This window comes from Talpa europaea (assembly GCF_964194135.1).
Source record: "Talpa europaea genome assembly, chromosome: 4".
NCBI lineage: Eukaryota > Metazoa > Chordata > Mammalia > Eulipotyphla > Talpidae > Talpa > Talpa europaea.
This window is the reverse complement of record NC_140070.1, coordinates 105,591,641-105,604,151: the sequence shown is the minus strand read 5'-3', so window position 1 is coordinate 105,604,151 and position 12,511 is coordinate 105,591,641. Positions and strand designations below refer to the sequence as shown.

At 36.0% G+C, this 12,511-nt stretch overlaps 1 protein-coding gene across 1 annotated transcript in view; it reads left to right on the top strand.

The window, feature by feature from the left end:
* Nucleotides 1–12,511, top strand: part of OSBPL11 (oxysterol binding protein like 11) — a gene marked incomplete at its 3' end in the record, with an annotated part of 73,599 nt that overhangs the window by 35,648 nt on the left and 25,440 nt on the right. The window contains exons 6-7 of the mRNA XM_084231715.1: nucleotides 2,092–2,293; nucleotides 7,279–7,424. Coding sequence (XP_084087841.1) covers nucleotides 2,092–2,293; nucleotides 7,279–7,424 — 348 coding nt within the window. The remainder of the gene's footprint in view (nucleotides 1–2,091; nucleotides 2,294–7,278; nucleotides 7,425–12,511) is intronic.

The window sequence follows — 12,511 nt, the reverse complement described above, 5'->3', positions numbered from 1 at the left end:
AATCATTTTGCTTGGCTTTCACAAGCCTCTGATGAACTGTATTAGAAGTCAACTGAAATAGCCTCTAAAAGCAAAGAGTCTCTCTGTTGCAACAGGAACTTTATTACCACTTTTGCAGTGGGAATGCTATGAGGGACGCAACAGTTGTGGAGCATGTTTGCAAGGCAAGACTCTCCTACTTGAGCAGAAGTTTTTGTGCCATTTATTAAAAGCATACAGGCTAGTAAAAGCTGATCATGTGATAATGGTATGAGGAGGAAGGTCCAGGAGGCAAGGGGGCTGAAGGTTTACGAGGAACAGAGAAGGGGACATTGTGACCATACATCAAGAAACATTTGACAGCAAAGTATATGTGCTGAGGTTATCACAGGCAGAGTTATCCTGAGACCACCATGGAGATAGCCACATAATCAGGTTGATGGCGGCCTAGGCGCCCCCAGGCCTGCCTCGTGATACGGGCTATTCTCTCTAGGTAGTCAAGGAATGCTCTGCTGTGATTTCCAGATAGCAAATAGTCAGTTGCCTGTAAGTGGCCAGCTTGTATCCATCTCATAGGAATCCACATCTCTCTACTATGAAATTTCTTTGTGAGTTAATATTCAAGGATGGGCAGTTTGAGAACCCACTGATCACAGTTGAAAGTATTTAAGCATAAAATAAATTCTGTTTTGGGGCCTCCCTGGTGGCGCAAGGAGTGAAGTCTCAGTACTATGAAGCTATCCGCAGCCACTGCAGCACAAGTTTGATCCCCGCCAAGGAGGTGACCCACATGGCGCAGGAGACCCCTCCTGTCTCACTTGCTCCCCTCAGCAGTGTATTTCAGTAGATCCACATGTTCTGTGCCGCACTGTCTCTGGTGAATCCTCTCATCCCTCACACCTCTGGACTGCACCCTAGCTCTTGTATGCATAAATAAATAAATCTTTTAAAAACAGATAAGTAAGGGCCTCCCTGGTGGCGCATCAGTTGAGCGCTGGGTTGCGAAGCTGCTCACAGCGTCTTCAGTGCCGTTCGATCCCCGGCCCCCAGGCGAGGGTCCCACATGGCGCAGACCTCTTCTGCCTGCCGCTGCTCCCCTCAGCAGTGTGCTTCCTCCGTCTGTCTGCCTGCTCTGCCCTCCACTCTGACTCTGGTGAATTCTCTCACCCTCCCGCGCTTCTGACTGTACCCAGTGCTTGCATAAATAAATAAATAAATAAAATCTTTTAAAATAAATAAATAAATAAAAACATAAATAAATTCTGTTTTAATTTTTAAAAATTGGGTTGCTGGGGCCTCCCTGGTGGCACATAGGTTAAAGTCTCAGAGCTGTCAAGCTATTGCCAGCCACTGTGGCATGAGTTCAATCCCTGGCCAGGGAGCTAACCCACGTAGTGCAGCGGACCTTTCCTGTCTCCCTTCTGCTCCCCTCAGCAGTGTATTTCAGTAGATCTGCCTGTTCTGTTTCCCACTCTGTCTCTGGCGAATCCTCTCACTCCCTCACACCTCTGGCCTGTACCCCAGTTTTTATATGCATAAATAAATAAATATAAATCTGAAAAAAAATTTTGGGTGCTCATCAACATTATTACTCTATTAACTGTTAAGAAAAGTGGACGGGACTTGTAATGCTGTGTGTATTAAAGCCTTTTAATTTAGAAGGCTTATATCCAGCACTTGCTGTGAAAAAGATTAGGAGAAAAGGAGGAGGTAGACCATCGTGTTCTCAATGTAAGTTCATACTGAACCTAACCACAAGTTCTGAAGAGAAGGTGATTGAGATCCTAAAGAGGGAATTAATGTTACTTTGGAATGAAAATTTAATGCTGCTATTATCGATGATCTAGAATGTTCTTTCTAATGACTGATAATAAAAGATGGTGAATCTTAGGAGCTTTGTTGCTTTCAAATAAAAAGTGCCAAAAGTCACCATCTTTTTCTTAAATTGCTAATCTAAGCACTATTTAAATAGTTGTTTATAAATTTCTAAGCCCAGTATATCCTAAAAATGGCTCAGAAGTGGTTGAATATGGTAATTAAAATGGCCACTGTATATGTATACATGTTATACAGAAATCATGTGGAACATACAGAACTATTGTTTTTCCTTAGATGATGTCTCATGCTGAAGGACAACAGAGAGACTTAATTAGACGAATTGAATGCCTTCCTGCTTCTGGTCACCTTAGTTCTTTGGACCAGGATCTCTTAATGCTCAAAGCTACTTCCATGGCTACTATGAACTGCTTAAATGACTGCTTTCATATCCTCCAGTTGCAGCATGCATCACATCAAAAGGGCTCATTACCTTCAGGTAAGTTAGCGATTAAGGTAGAACTTAATATTAAGGTGTCAAAATATGGATAGAACTGCATTCATTGTAATTCTGACTCCTGAAAATCTTAATAAAAAAAGAAAATAACATAGAAAATCTGTGAGTCTCTTGGTTTTTACTATCACACTAATGATGTATAGAGTCCTTTCTGTTCTATCATTTTTAAAATCTAAAATTATTTTAGGTATTCATGACTAATATTGAATAGAATCCTCAGACTCAACATGTCAAAAACTGAGCTCAGTGGGATCATTTCTTGAGTTGAGCTCACAGTGCATTATCTTCATATTGAAAAAATATGTACTAAAGACTGTCAGTACTTCTCAGTTTGAGAAATAAGGCTTATATCTTTTTTTAGATGAATAAACCTGTCATTTTTTAAATTGATATAATGGACAAAAGATTAAGTTTCAAGTATATAACATTTTATTTAATACATTTATATATTACAATATATTTACCTCCAAAGTTTTAGCTAACACCTCAATCATGTCACATAATTGTCATTTGTTTTTTGTGATGAGAACATGCAGGATCTAGTCTCTTAGCAACTTTGAATTACCAGTATTGTTTGAATAGCAACTTTGAATAACCAGTATTGTTGACTGTTTTCACTATTAGACCTGCAGAACTATTCATGTCCTAATAAGTTTGTACCTTTTAATATTATCTCCCTAATTCTCCCTACCCCCATCACATTGCATTAATAGTAGTAACTTAGTATTTCAGAAAAACTCATTGTTTTCTTATCCAGCTCACTCCCCTTGTTTGTAAAAAGAGGATAATTTAGAAAGCTTGAGTCTCTGCTCAGGAAAAACTTTGCCATGGTCAGATCTTGAGATGGATATAGTAATGAATCCTATCCTCTTGTGTGCCTGAATTCAGTATTTCAAGCTAACACACTTTTTTTAAAACTTTGAGGTGGCATTGGTTTACAGCACTGTATATGATTTTGGGGTATAGGTTTATACTTCCTCAGAGGTGCATTGCCAGACCACACCCGCAACCAAAGCACCTATAGTCCTTTATGATAGACTATGGGACCTTCTTCTTGATTTGCTTCCACCCACCATTCTCCCTCCCCATCTAGTATCCTCAATTCTGCAGTCATATTTCTAGGGTTTGTTTCATTTAGTTTTGTCAGTTCTTTTGTTTCTCTATATTCCACATATGATTGGAATTATTCATTATTTGTCTTTCATCTTCTGACTTGTTTCACTTAGCATAATGTCCTCCAATTCCATCCATGTTGTTGCAGTTGCCAAGAGTTCATCCTTTTTGTAGCTGAATATTCCATTATGTATATATTCCACATCTCCTTAATCCACTCCTATTGTTGGACATTTAGGTTGTGTCCATAATCTGACTGTTGTAAATAGTGCTGCAATGGACATAGGAGTGCATATAACCTTTGAATTAGTGTTTGTATATTCTTCAGGTCAGTAGCTAGGAGTGGAATCTCTGGGTCATATGGCATATCTATTTTTAATATTTTGAGGATCCTCCATACTGTTTTCCATAGAGGTTGGACCACTTTACATTCCTACCAAAAGTATGCACGGGTTGCTTTTTCTCCATGCTCTCACAAGCTGTTGTTGTTTCTGTTTGTGGGGGAGAGGTTTTTTTTTTTTTTTTGGTTTTTGGTTTTCTTTTTTTAATATGGAATGAGGTAGCTCACTGTCGTTTTTATTTGCATTTTGTGATGATATGTGATGCTGGACATTTTTTCATGTGCCTGTTGGCCATCTGTATTATCTTCTCTGGAGAAATGTCTAATTCTTCTGCACAATTTTTGATTGGGTTTTTTAGTTGTATGAGTTCTTTGTAGACCTTGGATTTTAGCTCCTTTTTCGATGTATGATGTGCAAATATTTTCTCCATTCAGGAGGATGTCTTTTTGTTTTAATAATAGTTTCTTTTGCTGTACAGAAGCCTTTTAGTTTGATAGAGCCCCATTTGCTTATTTCTGCTTTTTTCCTTACCATTGGAGTTGGGGCCCCAAAACTGGTGTTATACAGTATTTTACCAGTATTTTTGTCTATGAGTTTTATGGTTTCAAAGTCATTAATCCATTTTCCGTTAAATTTTGTGAATGAGGTGAGAGAATGGTCTAGTTTCATTTTTCTGCATGTGACTATCCAGTTTGCTCAGCACCATTTGTTGAAGAGACTTTCTTTTTTCCATTGTATACTCTTCAACTCCTTTGTCATAGATAACTGTCTATATAATATGGATTTATTTCTGGACTCTCAGTTCTATTCTATTGGCTTATATGTCTATTTTTATTCCAGTACCACATTGTTTTGATGACTATAGTCTTGTAGTATAATTTGAAATCTGGGCACTAACACTTTTTTTTAAAATTATTTTTATTTTATATAATTTTTACATCATTTTTGCATGATGTATGTATTTTCATCTTGGTTGTATTCCCCATACAATTCCCACCCCCCTTATTTTGACCTTAATCCCCTCACCTCCATCCCCCCGAGTGTGTCTCTGGTTTATAGTTGCTTGTTGATTTTGATTTTTACTTTATTATCATTAGTCTTTTTCTTGCTCCCTTATTTAGGTTTTCTGAATTCCTGCTATGAGTGAGATCATCTGGTATTTTTCTTTTTCTTTCTGGCTTATTTCGCTGAGCATGATCCCTTCCAGCTCCATCCATGTTGCTACAAATTATATGTGTTTATTGTTTTTGATTGCTGAGTAATATTCCATTGTGTAAATGTACCACCTCTTCTTGATCCAGTCATCTATTTTTGGGCATTTGGGTTGTTTCCATAGCTTAGCTATTGTCAGTAGTGCTGCTGTGAACATAGGAGTGCAGGTACCCTTTTGAAATAATGTTTTCTGTGTCCTTTGGGTAAATACCTAGGAGTGGAATTGTTTGGATAACACATTATTTTTAATGGCAATTTGTAGGAGTAGGTCAGGGCAGAAGCCAATAGGCTATGTTAGTTACTAATGTTAGTACACTTCCCCCCAGTTTTTTTTCTTCTTAGTTTTTGTTTCTTCTACATTATTAGAAAGTGTTTGTATCTTACATTTTACACTTCATGCCAAGAATATTTTCTAATTTATAATATGCTTTTTGGTAAACATAATTTTTATTGACTGCTTTACATATTTCTTTGAGAGTATAGATGTACTTTGGCTCACTTATTTCCCAGTATTAAACATTGGATGAGTTTCCCTGAGCTCTGACATTTGGGTTCATTCTAATGTTGGCAGTAATAATTTTATCAGGAGAATGAAACAATTTTTTTCCATTTTATTCTATCTTATTTTTAAAAAGTACACCAAGTAGCATAGTGCTGCATACTACATGCTCAGTAAACACTTGATTTAAGTACTATCTAATTTAAAAAAAATTTTGGCCAGAATTTTCATTTATGTAGTTTAAGTTAATCATCTTATTTTTAAATGATAGCTTCATGATTAATGAAGCATAATAAAATTTTATTTTTTAATTAAAAAGGGAAACATTGTCAACTTTATAGAAGTTTTTAAAATAAAAGTTGTTCTTCTATATCACTTTTTTGGAACACAAATTTGTGGGTATTGAGGGGAATTAATTATCTGGTATTTCTCAGCATAAATTGCCATGTTTTCTAAATTAGGTCTGTAGAAACACTCGCTTGAGAATGAAAATATAACTGGTCAGAAAAACTGAATTACTTTCCCTCTCACTTTCAGATAACTCAAGGAGTGAAACCTAAGTTCCAAACATTGTTTAATCCCATATGGTCTTAATGTGTATTGTCTAAAGACTCAGTAGTAATTATTGATTCAGGGGGGTTCTGAGACCAAATCATAGTTTGTTAAGTGAGTTTTGTTAAGGTTTGTAATTAGTTGAGTCATATTTTGTAAGACAGCTCTTAGATTTAATGTTTGTTTGTATTTTATTTTTAGAGGTAAAGAAATGTAGATATTAACATTAAAAATAAACATTTTTTAAGATAGGAGCCAAATATTTTCATTTTTTTGTAATTTTGAAATAGACTCCGTGAACTTTTCCACGGCATCCCCCTAATATGAACACCCCTCCCAAACCCCACAGTGCCAAGTGGGACTGAACTGAACGGCACAGTCTGGTGGCCTGGTGTAGGTACTTTGTAGTTTATTGCTGTACTGGAGCCTGGGGTTTTGTTATTGACTGGGTAAATTCCATATTCCTTTGATTTCTGCTGTAGTAGTCTGAGCATCTCTTAGTGTAGCACTCCATAACCAAGCTTCTGTGAAACCTAGAGCAGCCTCTGGAATCAAATGGAACATTTTCCATTATTGATTAGGCATGGAATCCACTTTGTTAAACTAGTTGAAGGTAATAGGAGACATTTGAGTCATTAACTGAGAAGATGACAGGTTTCTAAATGTGATCATTGTCTTTCATTAGGTCAGCTATTATTTATTCAGTGGAAGAGTCTTTCATTTTGAAAGTATATGGAGCTATTTTATATAATTGGTGGAAAAGGAAGAATGGACTTGCACTTGCAATTCTTAAATTAGATCAAAGGGTTATCTTGATAGTTAGAAAACTGCTACTGAGAATGTGGTTCTATCTCACTTAAAGCTAATTTTACTATTTCACAGCCCCAGGCTACTCCTGATGCCTAATTGCATACCCTTTGATCACTAGAAGCACAGGGTTCATACAGAAAGGACAGCAAATCAACTGTTAAATTGGGAATATGCTTTCACATTTCACAAATTGGCCTAAGAAGTGAGTTCATTCTTTTAAATGGTATCTGATTTCAAGCTGCAGGTTGCTGGGTTGTAAAATATCCAATCATGGTACACATGCTAATGAGATAAAGGTGACCTTCTTGCAGAGTCTCTTAACAGGCTGAATTGCTTTTAGTCTTGTAGGCTCAAAACAAAATTGTTCAATAAAATCCACAACTGCTGAACTTTCCAGATTATGAGCAAGTTTCAGCGAAAGTTTTCTCTTACTTCATCAGGAACGACAATCGAGTGGTTAGAACCAAAGATACCTTTATCAAACCACTATAAAAATGGAGCTGAGCAGTCCTTTGCAACTGAGCAGACTAAGCCAGTGGCAGTCCCAGAAGAGCAGTGTGTTGCAGAATCTGGACTGTTAACAAGGGTAAGGTAATGTGAAAATAGGGTTTTGGTGTAAAACTTAGGAATCACTTTAAAGTGTGAGTTCTCTTTTCATTCTCAAAGTATAAATCAATATAACACCAGAGCAGTGTTCTTGCAGACTCTAGGCAGTGTTCTGCTTTAAACTACATTGGCTTTGGGAGAGGTCTGTTGTGTAAAACTTATACAGGTTTTGTTTTCCACGTTAAATTATGTGCTATTTTAAATTCTTATTTTTATTTGATAAAAATGTATTTATAAATTGAAATGTGCATTTTTTCTTCTAGAAAATAACTTATATAGGATCATTTGCATAATATTTCTCTTTTACATTTCTTACCCTATTAATTTACCATTATTTGCTAGCTGTTTACTATTAAGTTTATAAATTTAGAAGTCTACTATTAAGTTTTATTTAATAGTAAGCCCTTTTCAAACCATTTGTTTAAAGTGTTGCTCTACTATGTGTTAGGCAACAGTCTCAGAGTTTAATATTTTTATAAAGCATTCATTCTACATTTCTCAGAAACTAAAGAGTGTCTTACTCTATTTATGGTTCCACCACTGTAACAAATCATAATGATTTTTTTGCCTTTTGTATTAATATCTATTGTTTGTACAGTCATCATAATTACATAGATAGTTTTATTTTATGCTGTTTTACTTGATACATCTCATAACCATTTTTCTATGTTATTCTGGCCGTTATAATTAAAATTTTAAAAGTTGAAATAGGCCTTTGAATATCTAGGTTGTTTGTAATATTTTTATTATTATAAATAGCACTAAATCATCTTGTCTACTGTTTTTTTCTCCCCTGTCTATGGATTATTTCTTTAAGTTATATCCTTAGCTAGAATTACTAAGTCAAGAGTAATTAATAGTTTACTGTTATATACGACACGAGAACCTCCAAAGCTGGTAAAGGCCTCATGGTGCCAGGGGGAATTAAAAAAGAAGTATGGAGTGCTGTTTTTTTCTATAACTTTTTGATTAGCACATTATGGAGTAAGCAGTAAATATTTATTAAGCTATCTAGTATATGACAAGTTCAGTGTTAGAAATTACAGGAGACAAAAAAATAGAAGCCACTTCTTACACTGAAGAGACAGCATCCCCTTTGAATAATGAGATGATAATATGTACTAGGTTTTGTTTTTTTTCCCCATTTTAATTGATGGTATAGGCTGTTAGGATGTGTGCATTTATAAAACCAATAACAATATACTGAGTAGAGTGAATGAGTAATACTTTGGAAAGAAAGTGGAATTGAATTGGGCTTTGAAAGGAGAAAAGATTTGAAGGAGGAGAAATAGTAAGGAATAGCATGCATGGGGATACTGAGGCATGTATTCTTTTTTTTAAAGATTTATCTTTATTATGCATATAAGAACTGGGGTGTAGGCCAGTGGTGTTGGGGGTGAGAGCATTCACCAGAGACAGAGTGGGGAGCAGAACAGGTGAATCTACTGAAATATATTGCTGAAGAGATTAATGGGCAAGACAGGAGAGGTCTGCTGTGCCGTATGTTGTTTAACTCCCTGGGCAGGGATCGAATTCATGCCACAGTGGCTGGCAATAGCTTGATTGTCCTGACTTTAACCCCTGTGCCACCGGGGAGGCCCCCTTGTATGCTTGTTTTGGAGAAGGCTTGTTTGAGGATTTTGAACCCTGATCTTGATGCTTACTAACATGAACCAAGTAATTAACCATTTTGCAGTTCAATTTCTTCATCTGTAAAGCAGGGATAATAACACTTTATAAGATTGTTATGAATATAAAGGGAATTTAGCAAAGTTCCTGGTTAATGGAAAATAATCACAGGGAAGTTGGGTTTTACAAATTCAGATGATTGTTCATATTGCCTTTTATGTGGAATGGATAAAACTGATATACTGGCCCATAGAATGCAGTGTAAGCTTTGTCCCTAAGAAGCATAAAAATATTGCAGAATAATATAGTCTTAATGTTATAGATAATAAGATCATTAGCATGGGTTGGGTAAGTTATCTTTAAGAAAGTTGGTATATGGGGTCTCCCTGGTGGTACAAGGGGTTAAGATGCAGCACTGTGAAGCTATCCACAGCCACTGTAGCATGAGTTAGATCCCTGGCCAGGGAGGTGACCTATATAGGCACAGCAGAACTCTCCTGCCTTGTCTGCTGCTCCCCTCAGCAGTGTATTTCAGTAGATCTGCCCGTTCTGTTCCCCACTCTGTCCCTGGTGAATCCTTTCACCCCCCACACCTCTGGCCTGTACTCCAGTTCTTGTATGCATACATAAATATATCTTTTTAAAAAAAAGGTCAGTATATGGTATGTCTTGGAATTAAAGTGTGGATAGAAGGATATGGAAGTAGAAAATGAAGACAAATGAATAGGTAATGTGCATTTCACATAAAAAACTAATTGGACTTTTGAGTGACTGGATAAAGGGTTGGATCAAAGATGACTCCCAAGTTTTTTAACCAAGATGACTAGATATAATTGTGATACCCTTTACAAAGTTAGCAAAATTAGGAAGAAAGAGTCTTTTGAGAAAATAAGTTTAGTATGGTTTATGAACACACTGAATTTTATATGAGAAGGTATTTTATTGTAAGTAAAAAGCATTTGGAAACAATGAAACTAAGGCTTTGGAGAGAAATCAGTGTATAGGTTATATACTCTAACGTCTTCATTCTTCTAAAGGAGAATACAAAGTATGTTAGCGGTCAGGATAGAGAAATGTGTTAGAAAATGGGGTATAGAGGTAGAAAGGACTGCTGTATCTCCAAATCTTTTGAAATGGTGAGAATAGCACGTAAATCACCCAGCATAAGTAGAAAGAAATGAGCATGGAATTTTTTTTTAAAATACAAAAGGTATTGGATTGACTGAAGCTTTCCAGAATAGCCCTGAATGTTCCCAAAAGTTCACATATGCCTTCTTTGAAATCCAAGTGTTAATACAACCTGTAGACAAAGTGTAGTGAAGATTTTGTTGTCAAATGATAGAGAAAATAAATGTCAGTGAGGCTGGAACGGAACTCACAGTTCCTTCATGCCCAAGTCAGAAATGAGAAAAACACAAAATATAGGGCCAATATAAATCTTGTGGAATACTGGGGTTTCTCTTTGCCATGGAATCTTCAAAAGGTATAAATTATTAGAAACAACAGTTCTACTGGTATATTTGCTAGCCATCCTAGGTTTATAGGTATTTTCTACATTTGAACATGTTTATTTGAATTTTAGTAATGCATTTTTTTAACCTTAAGCTTATCTTAAAGAAAGGCATAGTGACATCTAAGAACATTTCAGAAAGAAAAGAGATCTTCCAAATTCTTCCATTCATACCAAGCTTTAAAATCAATATTTAGGGCCTCCCCGGTGGCGCAGCGGGTTGAGCGCAGCGCTGTGAAGCTGTCCACAGCCTCTGCAGCACCGGTTGATTTCCCGGCGAGCCAGGGACATTCCCACATGGCATGGCAGACCTCTCCTGTCTCACCCGCTGCTCCCCTCAACAGTGTATATCAGTCCTTCTGCCTGTTCTGCTCCCTGCTCTGTCTCTGATGAACTCTCTCACCCTCCTGTGCCTCTGGCCAGTACTCTAGTGCTTGTATAAATAAATAAATCTTGAGAAAAAAAAAAAAAAAAGAACTCCTAAGGGAGCAGCTAGTTCTTTAACAATAAATATATCAAAAAAATATTTAAATGTTAATGAAATTCCTTTTTTCTATTTTGAGTAATGAGTTGACTGTGTTAGAAACTATGTTCTTCTAACTTTTTTTACCTTATTATTTTTTATTTATTTAATTTACAGTTTTTTTAATTAGAGGAAGTTCCAAACCAGAAAGTAAAGTTTGTATTGTATAATAGTATTAAGGCTATATTTGCATTATTAGTCTATGTCATAGGTTTTGACCACAAATGACCTATTCAGAGCTTTGAGGACATTATTTAATCAAGACCTATTAGGTTTTTCTCAACATTTCTCAAGTGAAGAATTATTTGGTATCTCTATATAGAGAGGGGATGATCAACTTTCCCTTCCCCCATTTTATGCTAAGTAGAAATTCACAATATATAAACTGTATTGTGCAACTCATTTGAGGTAGGTAATGGGAAGTACTTCTGATCATATTACTAGCATTGAAAAAAAGCCTTTGGGATCTCTCATCACGGTTGTGAAAACAAGTAATTCTGATATATGCAACAACAGTTATCTGTGTGGTCTTAACATAAGAAAATGAACTAGACCATTAATCGGTTTATCAAAATTTGAGCTGATACAGATTTCCTTGATGGAAGGAAAGAAGAAAAAGGGGAAATATAAAGGCAAAACAATGACCAGAAACCCATTATTCTTTAAGTATGTCTCTGTGTTTTATATTTTGTTCTTTGTATTTTGAGAATGCTAAGTTCTTGATATTGTGCCTGATTAAGATTGGTTTTCTTTGCCTAGCCACAGAAGAACAGATGGGTTTTCTTGTTTGATGGAAGTTCATTAAGGCAAGAGAGGATCAAAAGCAGAGACATTAACAAAATCATTTCCTTCTTAGAATCCTCATAACTTAAAATTGAATACAATACCAAATATACTCATGCAGAGCTATCTTGCACAAAGGTACTAAGAAGAAGTACCACTGAGAGAGAGGTACCACCATCCCCATGTAGACATAGAAAGTGACATCTGGTCTAAAGCCATACCACCCTGAACGTGCCCAATCTTGTTGGGCCTGGTTAGTACTTGGATGGGAGAAAGTGACATCTGATAATGGTTCAAAGGAATCTTGGGATTCGAAGCTGTTGTTTGTTGTTTAAATAACAAATAAACATAAATAAACATAAAATTGAGTTTCTTTTAGTCAGTTATTTTGAAGTGAGACCCTACTTAAATGAAAATAAATGTTTTTCAGTTTTTCAGCAGATTGTTTTATGGGTTGATTAAGGAGTTTTGTAGAGAATTTTTTGTGGCATTAAGATAGCATGATAGCAATGGGCAACAACAAGGTTTCCATACCTCACCTAGCATTCTCTTCAACACCAAGGTTTCTTACAACTTTAGAATGAATGAATATTGAAATAGATCACAGAAGTTAAACATGACA